General features: G+C 37.3%; 1 protein-coding gene across 1 annotated transcript; it reads right to left on the bottom strand.

The window, feature by feature from the left end:
• Positions 1–10,259: 10,259 nt before the first annotated feature.
• PKP-ALPHA (Pyruvate kinase family protein) lies at positions 10,260–18,672 on the bottom strand. Its single transcript, XM_010281005.3, has 6 exons — positions 17,755–18,672; positions 14,925–15,015; positions 14,622–14,815; positions 12,954–13,075; positions 11,871–12,349; positions 10,260–10,738 (listed from the first exon to the last, which is right to left on the bottom strand). The coding sequence occupies exons 1-6, from the start codon at positions 18,319–18,321 to the stop codon at positions 10,437–10,439; spliced, it is 1,755 nt and encodes a 584-aa protein (XP_010279307.1). The 5' UTR covers positions 18,322–18,672; the 3' UTR covers positions 10,260–10,436.
• Positions 18,673–22,618: the final 3,946 nt, after the last annotated feature.

Consider the following 22,618-nt stretch of genomic DNA (forward strand, 5'->3'; position numbering starts at 1 on the left):
ATAGGACATGATAAAATATCCTAACGCCACTGTTGTACAAAAACTGGGCGAGAAGTGACAAGGCAAGCACACGGTTGTTTTCCACAGTGATCATTCAATTCTCGGAATTCAGAAATTGTTAAATTTTGAAATTCGTGACCAGAACCCGAACCCAAATCCAATGTGGTTGAAACCTAAAATTCTTCAAAGGGACCCTATCTACACCCCTACTACGAAATGTGCCGGAGTTGGATTTTGTAATTTGGATCTTCCCCAGAGTATAACCCATCAAGAAAATGGTGCTATCCCAAATCCCAATAACGTGTATTTTCTCATCCCTTCATCACGAAAAAAAAAAGAGAACAGACTTGTCATGTCAGGGACAATTATACAGAAAATCACTGAAATTTTCAAAAAAGAAATAAAAATACAACAAGAGATATCAGCTTAAGCATGTTTTGTTGTTTTCATTTTTTTTCTCTAAACCATCGAACTTCAAACGGGCATCACGATTTTCAAAACTGGGAACCGGTCAGGTGACTGTTTTGGTTTTTCCCAAAATCAGAAATTTATCCAAAACCGTTGATTTTGGTTAATAAACCACTGACCCGAGTGGTTAACTATTCGAACAGTTTTGATCGTTTTTTATTTTTTTAAATTTTATTAATTTTTTTTATCAAAATAGACCAACCATTTAATTCAAATGATCAGACCGTTCAACCCGATAACTAGACCCCTGACCAGTTCGATCTCCAAATCGTTTTTAAAAACCATGATAGGCATCTTAGTAATTTTCCCTTTACTGTAAAGCCCATTAAAAAGACCGTCGTCACAAACGAAAATATATGGTACCGACAATACATAATTTACCTAACATAAAAAATAAAAAAAAAAAATCACCATCTTATATGAGCGCATTTTCTTTTGCCTTGATGCCTATCCATGCTTTATTTTGCTATTGCCTACCTTACCTTGTTGAGACACATCCACGAAGGGTCTACTAACTTTTCATATAAACCTCTTTATCCATCCTATAAGAAATTAAAGGTTCTAAGTTGTATAGTCGGATTGCAACCAAATTATTTTAAGGAAAGATTACAGCAAAGTTGTTGTCTAACTTCCTTGGGAGGGTATGGACTTTGGTTTGATGAACATGCATATATATTTTAATGGGTGTGATAAGTACATAAAGATGGTGGAAGTCGAAAGCTAGCTAAGTAAACATGATGGATTAGTTTCCTAGCTACCCAAAAATAATAATAATAAATATTTAAATAGACAATAGTTCAGTCCCCACCTCACTCACCATCTCTTGAATATTGTAGGGCATATGTATATCTGGTATCCTTTTTTATGGGTTTTCTTTTCAGCCACTCGGCAGATATGGTGTAATTTGGGAGAGTGATTGATGTTAAGATAAAGATTAAAACGAGTGACGTTGGTGACAATTGATCGATTTAACATATAGGAAAGACACAATGGGGACCCACCATTTAATGGGTCTCACCTAAAATATGCTGTGTCAAGAATCAGCATAGTCGGATTAATTTTACTTGCCTGATTTCTACTTACCTGACAATTGATCGATTTCTACTACGTATCCCACCATTCAAAATAGTTACATCACATTGAGTTTTCTATCCCACAGGAGCATCCATGACTTGATGCCGTTGCTATTAATCGTCCAAACTTGTTGCAATAATACTCATAAGATATATATATATATATAATAGAGGTAGAGGGGATCATGATTAAACAATTCCTTATTGATGAGCAAGTTGGGCCAGAAGTAAGTTTTTGGGGGAGTAGGGTTTATTGATGCTGTTGATGATATGGATAAATTAATGTAAAATATAAAATCCATCATTTATAGTTTCTATAAGAGTATTAAAAAGGATGGATTAATTAGGTCAATTCTCTTTTAGCGGTAAAACATTGGAGTGGTGGGATCCCATGCATACTGATCATGGCTATGACTTGCATACCACCAGTAACAGGATTTGATTCCCAAGTCTCTTGTACAAGTTATCGGTTATATTTCAACCCTGAATCATTATTTTTCCCAAAACTGTTGAATTGGTAAGCGTCATCAAGATTTCATTTCCCAGTGCTGCTTCCTACTTCTAGTCAATAAAGATTCTCTTCCCTAAGACCTAAGACGAGACGAGTTAATCAAAAATAGACTCAACATGTGCTAGCTTGTCCTTACAGTTTCAAGTCTTCTTATGCACGTTACGAATTCAAGGTAGAGGGGTTGCCTTAGATGATGTGTAGACCTGTTCATGGGCCGGGTCGGGCTTTTATTCTTCATTAATGAAAATTTGTTAAGCCCGAGCCTGGCCCGACCAACGGGCCTACAATTTGGGCCCGAGCCCGGCCTTGATAAAAAGCCCGAAGCCCGAGCCCAAAGCCCGATTGTGTTTGCTGGTGAATGTGTTCGTTGGTGATTGTGTTCGCTGGAACTGAGTTCGCGGTGATTATGGTCTGTGAGTTGCGACCTGCGATTTTAAATTTAACAGTGATCAGTTTGCGTCTGAGAAAGAGAGAGAGAGAGAGAGAGAGAGAGAGAACTCACCGCCGTTGCCGGTGTCTAAGATTTGAAAGAGAAGTGAGATTTGAGAAGAGGAACGAGAGAGTCAGAGAGAGAAAGAAAGAGAGAGAAAGAGAGAGAGAGAGAGAGAGAGAGAGAAGGAGAGGGGTGAGGACTCACCGCTGGAGTTGTTGCACCGGTGAACATTCGTCGCCTCGCCGGTTGTGTGGCTGCCTGAGAGTGTGAGGATGAGAACTGTGGAGGATGTGAAGACTGGAGAAGAATTGTTCGGTTGGAAAAAGAAAGGAAAGAGGCAAAGAAGTGAAAAAAAGAGGGGGTCTTCGACTAGGATTTTTAGGTTTAGTTATAGGTTAGGCCGGCCCATGAACAGGTCTAATGATGTCTATCAAAGTGAATCACACACAAGTTCCACATACTGACAAAATTAAAGCACAAGAGGTTCTAAATGGGAAGGACAAGGGGAACGGATCTACTCCTCACACAAGGCGCCTCACTGGCACATCCACCGTGCATTAGGAACATCTCCCATGAATAATAACTATAAGTACAAGAGATGTTCCCAATGCATGGTAGGATGTGAGTGTGAGGTACCCTGTGTGAGGAGCAGATCCAATCTCAGGAGAATTAGGCAGATTGTGTGACAAAATAACTAGTAATTAAAGGTGGAGCCTAGGGTGGCAGAGCCGAGCAATGGATGCAAAGCTAAATTTGCCCCTGCTCGGATTTGCAAATATTTGTTTTTATTTTTTATTTTTTTTTTTTTGAGATTCCAATTAATGCAAAACTTGCATATATATTTGCCTTTAAGGCTGTGTTTGGTTGCAATGCAAATAAATTTGTACTGCTGCAAAACTATGGCAGTGCAAATGAAGTAAATTAAGACATGGAGCAGAATAAAATAAAACCCAAAACAAAATTAAATAAGAATTTGCATTCTTTTTTTCATTTACACTTCCATGCATTTATTCTAGTGCAAATAAATTTGCACTGCAACCAGCCTAAGCAAAATGAAAACTGAAGCAAAAGTGATACAGAAATGCATTTGCAGTATTGGCCTACATGGCCAAGGAATTCTAATCGATGCAATTAGGTGGGCAAGACACAAAAGGCTTCCTTTTTATCCTCTTTTCTCAAAGTGACAAGTTTGGCATTGAGTCCCCATAACATGGCAGTGTAAAGTATTTCTCCATCAAAGTTCCATGAATGACTAATAGAGCAAAGATCTCTCTCTCTAACAGGGCTGGAGAAAACTGGTCCAATCAAAGGGACAGAGATACAAAAGAATTAAAGAATACCTCACAGATTCATGCCTAATGTGATAACGCATTAACATGAGTAAAGTAATTATAATATTTCTCTGTAATTGAAATTACTGGAAAATTAAGAGCTATATTTGTTTTAGTTTGCCTGTGAAAGGACTTTGAAAAATTAGAAGAAGGTAAAGATAAAAAATAGAAATTTGTGCCAAAGATATCACAACTCACAAGTTCACGTTCACCACGTCCTAACCTGATAGCCCCCGTTTACCCAACTATAAACAGTTAAACATACTGGTTGTTTGGGAGTTGGGATTCATTTACGTTTTCTTTTTTTTTGTTTTTTATTTTTAATTGTTTTAATAAAAATAATAAAATAATGAATAATTTCTGTCTAATGGAACAAAAACATTTAGATGAAAGACATATTAACTGGGACATGTATCACACAGCTATTACGTATTCACTCATTGTGCTTATCTAACGTGACTACTACATCCGGACCCTTTAAAAATAAATACTCCCAATCGAAAGTTAAACCACTAAATAGAGCCAGGATGGAATGGGTTACCCAATTAGCCAGGCCCATTAAGTTATTTAGTGTTATAATTATTGCCATCTCTTCCTTAATCTTTTAAAACCTTATAACTTAATTGGGCAGTAACTAATATTAAATTAGTAATATTGATTAGGATTCGATATTTGATATTAAATCTATTCTATTTTTAAGCCATATGATAGCAACCTTACCTCGTTGTTTTAATTTTGAAAATACTACATCATTTAACCTATGATCCTATCAAGAAGATATTGAGATAGAATCTCAAAACTTTGGTCCCAGAAGCACATGAAATTAATTAATATCCTTGGAATTATTTGACCCTTTTTTTTATTTTTTAGAAAATCTCCTATAAATATTCCAATCCTTTCATTTCAAATAGAAACTTGAAATTATTAATATTTGGTTTGTTGAAAGTTAACACCATAGTAGCGTCAGCTTTGAAGTTCCAAAGTTAGACAAAATCTCTATAAACTTTTGCTTTGATGAGAAGAATTAATGATTTTATTGAGCGATTGTTTTTATATTTATATTATGAAAAATCCAAAGAGTTTCTGTTGTTTGTTTCAAAATCGATAACCTGAAACAACATTTTGCCTCTCATATGTAGTGACGTAGCAAACAATTTAAGCTCTAGTAAGATTCTTCTCAAGTTAATTATCTAAATCCGCTTTTATGTAATATTAACCAACCATACCTTCTCCCCTAATTGAATTTAGTCTAGGTTGCTTAATTTCGGGTTAAATGTTTAGCTTTTATAAATTTTAGATTAGTAGTCCAATTCAAGCTCTAGTTTTCCCAAATAAAATCACTTGGTTATGTTAGTCAATCCATAATAATTTCATTCCTGACCTCCGTTTAAGATTTGATGTCAAATCATTTACATCTTCATTAGACATAAGCCACTTTAGAAGACAAAAACAGAAGCAAACGAAATTTTTAATAATTATATGCATCCCTAGCTTAATCCAAAATTAAATTAATAAAAAATGTATTTTCATCTAAGGAATATGATGACTATCAAAGCCACCAAATTAATAGAGCTGTCCGAGTTAAGTAGAAAACAACAAATGCAGTTTACTTAGCAAGCTTTGGCATTTACCTTTGTTAGTGTCGATTATATAGGGGTAATTTAGTCCTCTTCGTTATGTTTGGTATGAAGAATAATATTTTAAGTTAAGTGCTGGTGTATCCCATACTTAAATAGATAGGGGCATAACAGACTTTTTTATAAATATAACTTAACGGAATGGAGAGACTTGATTTTGCTCTCTAATTCCAACCAGTTTCTTCTTCTCTAACCTACTTCTACTATTATTTCTAACAGAATTCGAGTGCAGTGCAGTGCAGATCTGAACTTTATCAGCCTTTTATATAGAATGGGGCGGGGCACACATGCGGATCAAAACATGATGATGAGAGGCGAGACACATGGTGACCCTTGTGGGACACATTAAGCTGACTCAAGTGATACGTCAAGGGTACATGGGGAGAGTCTGGGGCCCATCATCTAATAAAATGGACAGATGGAATGTTCATTTCGCTAGGTGGCTGTCGTTTAGTACACATAGTGCAGCCCAGGTGCATGCCACAGCGTGTGCTGCTTCTTCGTATCCGCGGCCTGGCTCGGATATCAGACCATTTGTAACCAATCAGGGGTTGTTGAAGTACCTCAGGCCAAACAATAAATGCAGTTTACTTGGCGAGCTTGCACATTCTACATATTCATGTCCACAATATAGCATTAAAATCTTACCCATGATCATCCTTGCATAAGAAATCGTTATCAATCAATATTTGAGGCAAAAGGAAATTGGGGAAAGCATATATTTTTGAATGCCGGATCAGAAATAGAATCACTTCGAGGCCAAAAGGTCCAACCATGGTCCAAACCCGGATCAGACGGTTTTGTGATCCAAAACCAAACCCAGACCTGGACCTAAGGCTGGTTCTTGGATCAACTGGTCTGGTCCAATTGATATAAAACCAAGAGATTTTTAGAAATGATATGCATTAAAAGATTAATGCATACTAGTGCCTAGGGGTGGCCACAAGTCGGGCTCTTCACGAGTTTTGAGTCAAGCTCGAGTCCAATTTACAGGCTCATTTATTAATCGAGTCAAGCTCGAATAATAATAATAATAAATAAAATTATAAAAATACATTATATATAATATTTTTATTTTTATATATAATAATAATTGATTATTATATTTTTTTTAATTTTTTAGATATCAAATAAAAATATTTTTATAAAACAATTTTCTCAAATCGAACTCGAACTGAGCCGAGCTCAATCTTATGAGCTTTTGACTTAAGCCGAGCTCAAGCCTCATACTACCTTGCAAGGTAGGCCTCATAGGAAAAATCCAGAAAGCAGTGTCTGGTGAAAATCCATGAAAGCCAAAAGCACTGCTACTGAGCTGGGAAATCGACTTTCCGGTGAAACTTTGATAGCTTCTCTGAAGCCACTCGATCAATATAGGACTACAGGAGCCCTCCCAAACAGGCCGTTAATATCAATAACCTCATACACTTCAACCCCAAAGGAAACAGAGCAACAAACATCTTCAAGACCTCTAGATTCTAACTACCACTTGGAGGGGTCACTGTTTATAAACCATGCCAAATACAAAGCTTCCTTTCCAGTCTATATATCGTTAATTACTTGTATTTGTTTTTCGATTGTGTTTTCTTATCTATAAGGTTCTAAGTTTCAAGCTTGGTCTCATTCCTGCTAATTGAGGGAATCACATTTGCTGAATTGGTCTCTGTTGGAGGTAGTTGCCCTCCTTTTTTGGCGTTTCTGGATTTTTACACCATTTGCATAGGATTCTGGGGTCATTTTCTTCCTGTGCTCATGGTCATGGTTCCTCCTACCTACTTATTTAGTCTAGGATTTGTAGATTTTTTTTTTTTTTGGTCTTGCTGTTTGAGTTCCCTGGTCGTGTAATATGAATTTATAAATGATTTTTACCTACAAGGCTTTAAAAAAAGATAACTCTTGATCATTAATTGCTCGTCCTTTACCACCTACCTGCCTATTAGAAGAAACCACTAAACTGACTCAGCGGTTGTTAATTATGCATTCATTTCATGTGTACTGGATTTTTTTTTTCCTTTTCAGTGTTCTTTTTTTTTGGATTTTGAGAGAGGGGAGAATTGGTCAATCGAACTTTGATTCCTATTACCAAAAAATCTAGTTCTTTTTTCATATTTATGGAAACCAGGGAAAGTTTATTTTTCTAGGTATCACGTATCCATATTTTAGGTGGATAAATAACTTTCCCACCTAAAGGGAAGTCACTAACACTTGAACGGGACAAAATTTCCTTTTAATAATAAATTTTTAGGGCTAAAATAGCCATTGCCTTATTTATTTGGGAAATAAAAGAATATGAATAAATAAACTTACTCGATAAGTCTTTCTTGGAAAACACTTACCTAAACAAAAAACAAAGGCCTTCAATGTTTTCTAGCTAATCAGACAATGTCACATCAAGTGAATGAAGATGAGATTCTACAGAAGTTAATGTGCAAAAGATACATTTGACCCATCCCATCTCTTGGTTCATCAGAGCTAGTGTTGGTTTTGGGCCTTGAGTTCATTCATGATTAGCCCACAGTTAAAGGGGCCCTGGGGCCTGGGAAATGGTTCAATAACCATCTTACTCTTCTTTTATATGAAGAGATATGATCATATATTCACATCCCAGTATTACATCACCGACAACTGAACAAACGGCTGTAAGGTCTATTACAATTTATTTATTTATTTATTTGAACAGGTTAACACTGATAACAGGTAGCTACTCCCAAGAGACTACTTACTTTGAATCAGCTTCAGCTGGATCAACCTTTCAAATTGCTTGGTTTGCATCTCTGTAGACTTGGGATTTATTTTCGTCGGTTATAACATGTTTTGTTTCAGTGTCAAAGTGTTTATTAAGCTTGATAATTGTGGCTGATTGATAAGATTAGTCCTCTTCAAATTTCGAGTTTCCAGGCTTGCCCAAACCCACCATGGTCCCAAGCAATATATGCCCATGCTCTCACTATTAGTGACCTAAACGGCTAAACCTATAAATCTTGTTGCAAATCTCAAACATCATTCCAGCCACTTGGTCCCAGCCAAACATCCAACGGAGAACAATTCATTTCTTTCTTTTGGAGTCAATATAGGGTTTTCTTATTCTTTCAAATAAATAGAATGTTGTCTATTCAAACGATTAATTCATAATGTAAAAGACAAACTTTATAACTCGGAATGCTATAATATAAGATTATCTCCTTATAATCTAAAGTGAACAATCTTTTCTAAAAGCCCAAAGCAAAAAAAAAAAAAAACCTGGGCCAACAACACAAGTGATAAACCCAACCCTATGTCATATTTGGGTTCAGATGGGTTGGATTAAGGTGGAGGAATTTTAGTTTGGGTTGGGCTAGACTTTAATTACATCAAGTTGTTAGGATTAGGTTGGGATTCTGCATCTCCGATAGGGCAAGGATTGACTTAACTCTTCACAACCTGACCTAACTTACCCAACTTGTAACCTGAAATGGCCAAACTGTTTCTGTTAACCTTTCATATTCAAAATGTAGGCTTTCCCTTTTTTTAACAGGAGGCACTGAATACGCAGCTGAATATTCCATTACCTGAACGACCAACCAATATGATGTTTTGCTTCACAGTCGAGTCTACTAGGCCTTGCCTTTTGGGCCATTTTTCCTTCAAACTTTACGGTCGGAACAAATCTATCCACTCCACACATTGGAACTTGGAAAAGCGTCTTAATGCCGTGTTGTGCATCACATTCGGAAGCTTTCCTCACTTGCGTTAAAAGCAACCATGTTTTTCTTTCTCCTACTTCAACTACTGTGGAAAAGGGATCGAGTGTTTTTTTGTTTTTTTTTTCTTTTGGTGCAAAAACGAGAATACTTATATTAGCTTACAGTAGCTTTACAATATTTCCATTGTGTTAGTTCAGCCATATCCTCCCTCGGAAAAGACAGGACTATCTAACCATCTACTACGATAACATTGGGATACAGCATAATTAGCTAAAGCATCTGCACTTCTATTTAGCCTCCCTAAAGCAGTGAACTAAGCTGATATTTGGGCATTGATGAATAAGTTGTATCGTATCCTGAAGCAAGGACTTTTGCATTCTTGCAAGGCCTTGATGGTGGACATGGAGTCAGATTCGACAATGAGAGGAAACAGGTTTCTTTGAAGAGCATATGAAACACCTTCACGGATAGCCCAAACTCCAAAGTTCTGCTTTTTCAATAGAAGCCCCGCACCATCTCCTCATGTAGTCTCTAAAAATAAGGAAATCATTACGTAATTCCTCCTCGATTGTTTAGGTTCCATTGTTTCATGGGGATACTGCAAAAAAGTGCAAGTCCCTGACCAAAGCTCCCATCATCAATCCACAGCAATCTATCTAGGATAAGTACACTGCATCAAACTGGTTCTATATCGAATTTTGAATGTTCAGTTGGCAAAGATAACCGCCACATTTATTTAATTTTTCAGTCTCGTGGGGCGGGTCCATTTCCATATTCCATTCACGAGGCAGACCTTCCGTGTTATGACTTGTGAGACAGTTCACAGTTGTAACCTATCACTCCTGGTGGTGGTGGGGAGAACAACGTGAACAAGGAAGAAATAGACAATTCAAAATCCCTTACAATGCAAAATAAGTTACTCGTGTCATTGTATTTCTATCACTAAACACTAACCAAGCTGTTGAATAAGGATATATAGTACATTCGATTGTCATAATAAAACACTTAATTTCCTAGCCAACAGCAATAATCAAATGGTCTAAACAAACCATTATTAAAAAGGAACAGACTTCAAGATACTTCACGGGACATTCATCACTTGAATGGATTGCAACATATCAGAGACAGCAATAACAAGGTCACCTGACTGTATTTCTATCACTAAACACTAACCAAGCTGTTGAATAAAGATATATAGTACATTCGATTGTCATAATAAAACACTTAATTTCCTAGCCAACAGCAATAATCAAATGGTCTAAACAAACCATTATTAAAAAGGAACAGACTTCAAGATACTTCACGGGACATTCATCACTTGAATGGATTGCAACATATCAGAGACAGCAATAACAAGGTCACCTGACTGAATCATTCCTCTTGCCTTCAGCAATGAGAATGTTCTATTAAGATTGCTCTCCATATCATCTGAGAAGTTCAGCCGGAATGGTATCAAGCCCCACTGGAGGTTCAGACGCCTCCTTACTGATGTTGTAGTTGTAAATGCAAAGATTGGACAGTCAGGTCTGCAGCGTGACAGGAGAGATGCCATGCGACCTGTCTTTGTGTAAACAAAAAGTGCATCCACTTCCAAATTGTTGGCTGCAAGATACAATCACACCCTCGTCAAATGGGTTTGAAACTATCAAGCATCAGATAGGGAAAAAACAGCAGCAGAAAAAAGGGCACCAGCTGCAACAAAATCAATGATCACTAAAGAACAAATTAATGCCATAATCAGTATATGGTGATAGGTTTTATTTATTTTCCACGCATAATATTGACAGTGAGAAAATGTTGTTTGCTTCAACCAGAAGTTAGCCATCGGCTCCCTTAAGGTCCTTTGAATTCCCCCAAAAAATAACCTAAAACCTCTAGACCAAGTGAGCTCCTACTGGAAAAAGGTACCTTAAGGTCCATCCAAGTGAATGGGGGAGTATGGAGCTTCTCTTTTTACAAGTTTGCAGAAATGGGTTTATCAACCAGTCAAAGAAGGTTAATCAATAATAACATGACAGACAAAGAAGGCTTATGCTTTGGGTGGGAGAGAAAAAATGTAAAAGCAATGAGTTAATAAGGAAAAGTAATACGCCATGACTACGAGTCAATCACCTCTGCATTTTTAGGACAAAAGCCATTCACATTGCAGGGAGTGATTATCAGGTTAATGCATGTTAAAGAAGTAAAAAGAGATCAAATCTAAAGCTTTTAGAAAGCCCCATTTCCAATCTATCTTCCCCATATATAACTTTTTGGTACAATACTAATTACACAAGTGAATAACAGACTGACCAATAAAATTCTCTACATGGAGCTTTGCCCCACGATTATTATAAATTTCTTTCCCAGTCTTCCCCATCCAGGAGAGAATGTCGAACTCCTGAACCATCAAACCCCCTGGAGCACCATTTTAACGTGCTCAAAGGGTTTTAATGGCTGATGTCCACTTTCATTACCAGTTTATGAAAACTGGGATGATATTTATTTTTAATCCAAAGCTTACCTCTCGTATGCACACATACATGTGTGTGTGTGTGTGCGAGAGAGAGAGAGAGAGAACCATCTTAGTTTGGACATACTTAAAATTGGTCACCAGCAGCCAATGTCATCTAAGTTCACATTTACCAATATTGGAGGAAAAAGATGGTTCTTCCCGATATTTGGAAAAGGCAAAGCACCATCAATGTCCTTCTAAGTTCAGAGAAGGGCAGAATTGTAGAAGAAGAAGGCTTACCCATCTTAGCAGCGGAGTTGCATATCTCCTCTGAAATGCTTTCTGCAAATGAAGAAGAGATTTCTGCGAGCTCCATAGCTTCATGATGTTTCTCCTCCCTCCACCACCTTTCAATTCTCAGGCTGACACTTCTCAACACACTCAATGCTTTCTCTGGGTACTGGCCCATTGCAGACTCACCAGAAAGCATCAAAGCATCTGCCCTCTGCCTAACTGCTTCAGAAACATCCGCCACTTCAGCTCTAGTTGGTGTAGGGTATTCGATCATGGACTCAAGAAGCTGAGATGCAACAATAACAGGCTTGTTTAGCTGCCTACACAACTGAACAATCCTCTGTTGGGCTGATGGGACTTGCTCCAATGGAATCTGAGCACCCAGATCTCCTCTTGCCACCATTGCTCCATCTGATGCCTGAATGATCTCTTCCAAGTTCTTCAAAGAGTCTATACTCTCTATCTTTGCAATGACCGTAATGTCACTGCCGAAAAACAATTGAGCATGTTAATGTCATATTTGGAAGGGAAGCAAAGTAAATTTTCAAAGTTCCATAAAAGTTTAAATAGATTTGACTATTCTACAAAGATGGCAGTTTTATAATGATATCAGGGTAATGTATAAGGCAAGTCATGATTATAGTTTCAATAAACCAATCTTAATAAGTTATTCAAAAATGGTTAATCAAACTAAATGCAAGTAAACAGGAATGAAGATTCAAATAACATTTTTATCGTACAAACAAATTAACATCTTTACCCTAGTCCATTGATTCCACATTAATCTATAATTTTTTTTCTGGAAAGCCAAGTATACTTTAGACCATCACATATTTACCAATAACCACACATACTTAACAACCTGAAGGATCTCTAACCAAAACCTAAACAGCATAATGCAAAAAACAAAGTTCACAAAAACATCTTATGTATATAGCCCTCATTCTGGTTAAAGCCGACAATGGTCAAGCCACTGATATCCAAGGGTTGTTGGTTCATCATGTTCAATAAACTTAAAAAGTCAAGGCAATAGATCACAGGACAGCACCATACAAAATAACTAGAGGGTCAAAAAATATATAAGCTTACCTATCACGAGAACGTGCTGCAATGTAGCTCTTAAGATGCTTGATCACTTCAGCAGACTTGACAAATGAAATTGCAATGAAATCAACACCTTCTGCAATCCCAAAATCAATATCCAGCCAATCCTGTAAAAAATCTAGAAGAATAAGAACGTCTAAAGACATAAAAAAGATATATACTAATGTTATAAAAGGAAGCTATTCAGGACTGGTTGTAAAGGCAACTCTTCGAGGCCTGAGCTGCTGACATTAATCCAAGGACTAAAGTTGATGATGCAAGGTATGAGAAATGTGGAAGTCGAAGGTGGCTGCCAAACCATTATCTGTTCGATTAAGTCACAAGACCAAATTCCTTGGAATTTTAGGCCACTGGCGAGACAGGTTCAGTCCCAGGGTAGGGTTGTAATTTACAAAATCTCATTCTGTTTTTTTTTCTTGGTTTTTATCTTTTTCCTTTGCTTGGTTAAGCCTCCTTGGGGGAGTGCTGATCTGGATCTGCACCTAATGGCAAGGACAGTTGAATCCAGCATGCAGTGCATCAAATAGATAGTTGAATGATTTAACGCAAAACAGACACAAATACTGTCTTAGTACAAGAGATTAGTTGTCACAAAGTTGCAACTCTTTTAACAAAAACTTTCAGCTTGTCCCATGAACCAGCTAATGATTCAGCTAGGGGTGATCATTCTTGGCATGGCCTGGCCCAGCCCGCAAATTTCTGGGCCTGGGCCCAGGTTTTTGTGTGCAGGCCTGGCCTGGGCCCAAGCTCACATCAAGCTCGGAAAATTCCGAGCCGGGCTTGGGCCCAACACTTCAAGCCCAGCCCACAATATAATATTTTTAAATATATAATATATAATATGCATATTATAATATATGTATTATATTTTATATGTAATATATACACAAGCATATTTTATTTTATATTAAATGTTTATTATCTTATATAAAATATAAACGTTTTAAGTTGCATATAAATAAATATTTATGAACAGGCACATGTCACCAAAGTGTCAACACTTGAGTCAATTCAAGTATGAGAATCGTCCTCCTAAGCAAAGCCTTTATTCTCATTCCCGAAGCAATGTGGGACTTGGGAAAACACTAACGGTTGCACTAACTATTTAGTGTTGTTCCAAGTCCCACGTCGCTCAAGAATAGGAATGAAGGTCTTCCTTTCATCAAGGACAGGTAAGCCAAGCCAAATCAAGCATAGCAATTAAATGAGGCCCGTGCTTTTTTTTTTGTGCCATAGGCCTAAAGCTTAGCCAATCCCAATTTAACTTTTACATGTGTATTTTTTTTGCATGTACCACATGTTATTTAATTTAAAAGTTTTAATTAATTAAATTTTTATTCGATGTCATGGGCCAAAAGTCATTACTCATTAGGCCCAAAATTCCATAAGCCTGGCCCAGGCCGTGTAGGGCTGGACCTGGGCTTGCAATCTAGGCCTGGGGTGTGGCTGGGCCAGGCCCAAACCTAGGTTAAAGATCTTATCATAGGTGCCAAACCTGGCCGGACGGGCCCATGATCACCCCTAATTCAGCTAGGTGTTTCATCAGTGAAGCTCAACCTCACAATGATATTCAGAGAACAACATTGTGAACTACGTCAAACAGCTTACTTTCACCCTCTGCTTTTATTTTTTCTTGTGGTTCCAGTTACTGACCTTAGAAGAAATTGTTGGAAGCATTGCATTACGTTCACGAACCAAACTTCCATCTCGCCAGAAAGTCAAATTAGCACGTGGTAACAACAGTCCAGGATCAGTACAGCGGCACTTGACATCCGGACCAATCTTCTCAATCACCTCAAACCTCACCATTCCACCATCCACAAGGAGTTCATCACCCACTTTCACATCTGCATCACACATAAGCTTGTTTAAAATCCAAATAGATATTTTTGTTTTTAAATATTTTTAGAAGAATAACTATGCAATTAACCAAAGAATAGATCTTAGAACAATAACCTTCAGCAAAACCATCATAATTAACACTGATGGTACGTTCTGGACGAGATGAACCAAAAGATCGTACAGTGAAAGTCCAAATTTCACCATCCTGCACACAAACAGCATGTATATTGCATTATTTGCATTGTAAGGCTTTATTATACTAACAAAGGCATTTCAATTAACCATATCAAGGGAATGTCTAGAACCAGAGACACTCCTATGATATTCAATGAAAAATGACAAGGAACAATTCCAAATATTTTGAAATTAAAAGACAAGACACATTTTATGTTGACTTCATGCAATATTTTCAAAGGAAGATGAATGAATAACATCCTTGTCAGTGATCAACATTTTAATCATCTAATAAACATGGCAAAGAGGTAGAAAGACAATGGATTAGACAGGAATCATGAGTATTCAGATGAAAAGAAAGAAATTATCACATGATAACCACTTGCAATGAAATTATAGAGCTTATAGTGAGAGTAATGCCACCAGATTTATCTCAGTAGAACACCAACCCTTCCTAGATCAAATTTTAGATGAGACTTTTGATGTAGTAAGCACCATTTCTTGGTGCAATGGTAAAATCTCAGGCTGAGAACATGATTGAATCTGAGAGTGGCCACTTTGTACAAAAGAAAATGCCCAAGGTTAGGTCTAGGAGTGTCAGTGGATCAGGTTGAGTGGAAAGCCTGCCTTGATCTAACCCTATTGGATCAGGGTTGAATCTGCCTAAATTGGATTTTGGTTGAGGTCATCTTTGCCAAGCCCGGCCCACTGACATGAAAGTATTGAAGCATTTGTGAATATTGCCATCAAATAGATAGTGGTACTTTTGTTTGAAAATAGATAAAAGTACATATTTCATTAATCATCAAAAAAACAGCACCCATGTACAACAAGGGTCTGATCATTGGGTATAGGTGTACTATTCATGGCATGGGTTAGTTCAGGTTTCGTATCCATTTTATTTAGTCAGGTGGAGTCAGGTCATGTCAGGCGGGCCCAGACCATACCCAACCTGTTGACATCCCTAGTTAGGTCTGTATCATGGCTTGGAACAATATTGGGTAATGGCCTTCTTTTACTTTTGATGTAGAGGTTGTTTGGTACTGCGGCCATTTATTGGAGAAAATGTTTTGTACAGGATTTATCTTGAAAAACAAGAAAAGCAATTGATAAACGTTTATTGTTGTTGTTTGAGAGCTAGGTGCAATAGATGCCATTAGGCACCACATAAGCTGAACAGTAAATAAACGTCTGGGTGTTGGGGGAACATCAAAATTGAAGTTCCGCCCAATGGTTGGCTCTCGCAGAAACTGAGACAAATGTTTATCTAATAAACGTCTTACCAAATAGCATTTTAGAATAAATGCCTATGTGACAATGATCTGGTGCCATTTTTCAAAAAAAACGGCCACAGAACAAACACCATCGTAGTTGCAAGCAGGAAGACAGCTAAATCAACCTTTAGTCAAAAAGAATACCAACAGATGAACATATTCTTTTATTAAACAAGGAAGAAAATTTGTTTTACTCTGTTTAAAAGGCTTATTGCTGGATCAACCTTGCTAACAGACAACTGCACAATTCAAGCCAATTTCAAATTCAAATACTGTCCTCTTTTTTTCAATAAGGCTGCACTAAATACCATTAAAACATAAGATATTATGGCTGTATAGGATCTGATTTGTTTCAAGTTGAAAACAGAGCACAGAAACAGTGTCCAGATTTGTGGCGGATTTAGGTGTACAACACAGTGGAGACTGAGGGCAACTCAAAGATTGTTGTTGGATGGTTCACAGATTGATGTGATAGGCATTGGTCTTTGTGTTTTCTGTCATTGTATCAGAAGTTAGAGCTCTGGTTTCTGGAGCAAACACCTTGTTCCGATGGGTACAGGGAACTGCAAATTCTAGCAGATGGATGGAAGAACAACCTCAAAATGAAGCACTATTTCACTAGATGGAAAGGCTCAAGCGCCGATGTATATGCTTTTATCAGCAACAAGCCTAGATCATGCATTCATATGAATATAATGGGATAATATACAAGACTTTGGGACATCACAATGGTACCGAGGGCAGCCGAAGACCAACTAGGGGCTCTTTATTACACCATATATAAAATGCATAACTAGATTGGTAATGTTAGAGCCCCAAAATGTTCACTCGAGTCCTCATTACCCCCAGCCCAAGCAGCTGAATGGCTAGTTCCTGATAGCTATTCGAAGGGATTCAATTTACCACTCAAATCACATGCCTCTTTGATCTGATAACCGATTCTTATTTACTTTTCCAAGAAAGAGGAAAAGTTACATGGAGATGCACAATGGCAGTTATCCTATCAAAGTCCATCCCTAAGACAAAAATTGACTTTAACACTTGGAACAAAAATTGAAAAAAAAAATGGAAACCATACCGAATTCCATTTCTCTGGTAAATCATCCAGCTTGTAGATATACAAAGCGCTTTAATTGCTCTCTACTTACTGATGAGGAAGGAAAAGAAAAAGAAAAATGCTTTCAAACTCTTCAATAATTCAATTCTGGCGTCGAATAAAATGTTACAATAGTAACACTTGAAGCGAAATACTTTTACTACACCCATCCCATAAACGCCAAAGAGACAAAGACCCCTCAACAAAGTTATGTCCAACTAAAAGAAAATAAAAAAAATAAATAAATAAAGAGAACGAAATAACTTCTAAAATCCTCCTTCTTAGACTAAATTCCATCTTTATGCAATAAGAGTAATAATTTAAAAGCAAATGCTGAGAATTAATTGTATTTTCAGTGTTATAATGAAAGATGTAAATTAAAATCCGAGGTGCAAAATACCTCAGCCTTGGCGGATGAAGCGCCACCAAGATCCCCCATGTGAATTTCGCTCCCCTCTGTGTCCATCATGATTGCAACAGCATATCCCTTCTCTTCATTCAACCTCCTCACCCGCTCGATCACAGTCCGATGCCACTCCCGCGTGCCGTGACACATGTTGATACGCGCCACGTTCATCCCGCCAACGGCAAGCGCTTCCAACTGCTCAAATCCGCAAGTGGCCGGACCAATCGTGCAAACGAGCTTCGTCCTCCGCGTGCTACGGAACCCATTCTCCTTCAGCTCAGCCTCCGTCACTGCATCAACCTCGATGACACTCGAATCCGTCGTCGCCGCTGTCTGCGGTGGTGATGCAGCCAAAAAAATCCCACCTTTCCCATTCTCAGAGACCAGAACCTGATGTGACGAAGACTCGAGATCTGAAGACACGGCTGAAATCGGCTTCCGTACGAATGTGGCGGGGATACGACGATGGAAAAGAGATTGAGAATGTTTCGAGTAGGAGAGCTTCGATAAGGAACGAGCGGGTGATGGAGAAGATACGGCGAAATGTAAAGCTTGAGCCATTCTTGGCCGCGAAATCAACTTTCTAATTTGCTTTTGGGGTTCCCGGTGACGGAATGTCGACGATTAGAACTAAAATATAGAGTTTTCGGTGTCGGTGTGTGTTGAGGGGTTGGGGAAAGGCAGAAGATTTGGATACCTACAGAAGCAGCTCCCGATAATTGGAGATTCAAAAGAAGGGAATTAAGAGCAAGGGAGTGATGACAAAGAGGGGAGAAACGGCCGGCTGTAACGTGTAACGATGATGGGGAGGGGTGTTATCAAGTGGGAGACCTGAGAGCTCGAACTTCGTAGTTGTCGCCCTATTCCTATAGGTTGGCGAGTCGAGAGTCGAGAGACAGTACAGATTACAGAAACAGAAAAGAGAGATGGAGGGACCGAGAAAATGGCATTGGCAAGATGCGAATCTAAAAAGGTCCAAATTGTTGACCGTCCGATTCCTACTAGAGTGGGGTCCGAATGAAGACGATTCATACAATGTCCCCGTGGCGCTGGAACCGCTGTGCTGTGCGAATTTGCAGCAAAAAATCTCGGGTCTGGGGACCACAGAAACAGGATGCGTTTGTAGATCAGCATCTGACCGTATAAACTTGCGACGTGGATCATGGATCACGTTGTAACATGTTACTCTGCTGTATTTGATCGGTCGAAGAAGGGAAATAAGATCACCCGCAGTAGTCTGCAGTTCTTTCTATAACGCCATTGTTTAGTCTGCAGTTCTCCAAAGCCGAATCCCTCCTTATAAAAATAGGCATGCATTTACTCATTCCCTCCAAGCAATGGATTCTGACTTATAGTCTAAGCTATGCTCCCAAGATCTTTTTTTGGACGTTGTTATGAAAAGCAAATGATAAAAACGTGATTACATTACATCCATAGCCATTGCCCATTGGAGTTTCCTCCGTCACAAATGACAATGGTGTAGTTTAGGTGGTCAGTTGGTATCCTCACATTTTGTGATGGGCTGATATTTCAATTATCCTATGGAAATTCGATAGCATTTAGGTATGCATCAAAGTTTCAGATTCTATCTCAAAACAATCCCAAGACATTTTATAGATAATATATATGACAATTTTTATCATGCCCAAGGGAATAGGGAATAGGGAATAGGGAATGAATGATATCAGGAAAAAAAAAAACTTTAATTAATCAAAATTAGGGATTCAATTTAACTTAAGGTTGGCCCGAGTAAGCATTTTACACTAAGGCCTGAATCCACTCAAATTTTGGCAAAATTCCAAGCCGAGCCATTCTAAGTTGCATCCCTAATCAAAACTTTTCATGGATTTTGCATTCATTACCCCTCACCCCAACCTTGGTCCCTGGTGGCAATGAGATTTGATCATGAGACTCCATCCACTACAAACAGCCGGAGATCCCATCAATTGACCCACTAATCACCCGATTGGTTACCACTTTTGATAGCCATTACACCCTCAACAATCGACACTATGGCAACAGGAGTTCATCCCAACTCTTTACTACATAAAATATGGATCTGAGTTCTGTTAGTTTAGAATTTTGGATATCCAATTTGATTTGAATATAAGTGAATCTACATAAACAAGCAGAATGTATAAGATTAAACATAAAGCAAAAAAAAGTAAAAATAATCACGTATTACAAATGGAAAACAAAAAAAAAAAAAATAGATTTATATAAAACCTAAAGAAGTTTAAATTAAAATTGTTGAAAGGCTTTTGTGCATGTATATAATCGCATCAAACAATACCTAAATTTAATCTAATTGATAAATAGATTACATTATCCATCAGGATTTAATATAATCGCATCAAGCAATCTACATCACACTTTGCTAAAATCCAAATTTGACTTTGGCCATGATTAAATACCCTAAATCTTGAAATTTTCATCCTTCTAGATTTTTGGTTCATACGTTTAGGTTGCTACGATACAGAATTTATTTTTATTCTTTGCAATCTGCTTCATCAATAGGTAGTCGATTCAGTGAAATGGGAACATATTTATCTGGGTTGAATGTAATTTAGTGTGAAATAGATGTATATGAGCCTTACGAATAAAAGGATAATATGTATGAGATTCAATCTTTCGTAACACGTACGTGTCTAAGAATATCTAGACAGAGAATAAATTTAGCATCGAGTTATTGTTTCCCAGGATTTCTCTCATGTTTTTTGAAGTGCAAGTGCTAGGCTAAAGAAAAATAAACTCTGACATGAGCTTTGATCTGCACCTCACTTGATTTGCACTGGTGGTCTGTCTATGCATTAGGAGACTACGAAGACGCTACTTTAAGAAAATCTCACATGTCAATTTTAATTAACTTGTTGTAATTCTACTATTTTGAAATTTTGAATAATTAAAAAGGATAAAAGAGACTTTTTGATCATTTTATTAGGCATAATTTCAACAAGAAAGTATTAGTCAATTTTAAAAAGAAATGAGAGGTTTCAGTATTTACAACAAATTTTGAGAGAGGTTTAAGTCTTTTACCCTTATTTATGTATTCCCATTTCTAGGGTAATTCCAACCCTTTCCATCAATAAAATATCAGTTTTTCCAATCATTTTCTTTTACCATTCACTTTTTCCTAAATCACTTATCCATGATAGAACAATAAATCCTATTGGGTCACATTTCCCTTAGAAGAAGATGAAGATTTCCATTTCTAAGAAAGTTGCATAATTAAAACCTAAGATAATTATGGATTTGCAATGAATCACAAAACATATCTTCGTAAAGGGCTAGTTGACCATCATTGACTTACATCTAAAAATGCTCGGAAAAAGTCGATAGCCTAATAAATAAAAGCATTGATTCCCACCCATACCCACCTCAGTGAACATTTCAAACCGCCTTGAGCATAAATCTTAATCTTTTCTAGGAACACCCAAGTGTCATAAATTGGGGCAGATTTAACCATTCAAGTATGTATCCTCTAGTAATTCCCTAGATCCAACACAAAGTAAAGATATCATCATGACTAGGGGTGGCAATGAGCCGAGCTCGGCTCGTAAAAAGCTCGGCTTGGCTCGATTTTAGCCAAGCTCGAGCCCAATTCAGTGGCTCGATTATTAAATGAGCCAAACTTGAGCCTACTAGAGCTTGGCTCGCAAGCCAGCTCAAATATATATATATATATATATATAATAAAAATATAATAATTATTAATTATTATAGTTCTTAATTTTTTAAATATAAAATAAAAAAAATTATATATATATTTTTTTATTTTTATAAAATATTTTTTAAATATATTTATAATAAAATATAAAATGAGCCGAGCTCAAGCTCAAGGTTTTGGCTTGAATCGAGCTCGAGCTTTGTAGAATAGTCTCAAGCCGAGCTCGAGCCTAGTACTATTCGGCTCGGCTCGACTCAAATCCACCCCTAATCATGACCTAGTGCTTTGCTAATTGATAAAGGAAAAGACTAGAGGCCTCCTTTGGCCATCTTAATTCTCAAGTAACCCTATTAATTCTTAAAATCCGTTAATCAGTCCGATTGAGCCAATGCATAAATACCATTTCCTTGGTGAACTAGTTAAATTCCCAACATGCATTTTGCAGGGCCAAAACAAAAGAAAAGAATAAAAATAAAAATAAAAAAACGGTGAAAAAAAGAAGAGAAACGGGAAGGGGTAATGAAGAAGAAATTGGCGCAACTTAATATGAAGGAATAGTCAATGAAGATGGAAAAATTGGAAAGCTTTAATGGAATGACAATCAAAGAAGATCAAACTAGGGAAATTGGGGCAGATAAAAAGTGGGGGAAAATGATAAAAAAGTATTTGTAAAAGGTTGAAAAAGGAAAGAGGTGGTGTTAAAAAAAATGGGGCAGACTATATATTTTAATCATTCTATAATCAATTGGGTTGAGTATTTCTTTAATATGTGAAATCCTCCGTGATTGGTGAAGAAACATGGTTCATATTGGAAGATATGAATAGTGTGTAAAAAAAAAATAAAAGAAATAAATAGAGAGAAAAAAAAGAGAAGGGATGAAGAGAAAATAGCAGCCTTGCATAAAGGTCAAACATTCGGTTTCCCATTATAATTAAGTTTTTGAGCCTTTTACCCTTCATTTTAGATCTCCTGTCCTAAACCACATTTAGTCCCATTCACCAAGTCATCATCGATCCTTTCAAAATTGGTAATTTAGCACGTGATAGACCTAGTTGGCTGGCAATGAGAGATTTTGTTTTGAACATTTTTCAATTAAGCATCTCTTTCGTCACAAATCCTTAGGTTAACCAAGGACTAGGGCAGTTTCCCATAAAACCCAGGTATTTCCCAAAGTGAATCTATGATTGTTT

Source organism: Nelumbo nucifera, chromosome 1 (assembly GCF_055504915.1).
Source record: "Nelumbo nucifera cultivar China Antique chromosome 1, China Antique-T2T, whole genome shotgun sequence".
NCBI lineage: Eukaryota > Viridiplantae > Streptophyta > Magnoliopsida > Proteales > Nelumbonaceae > Nelumbo > Nelumbo nucifera.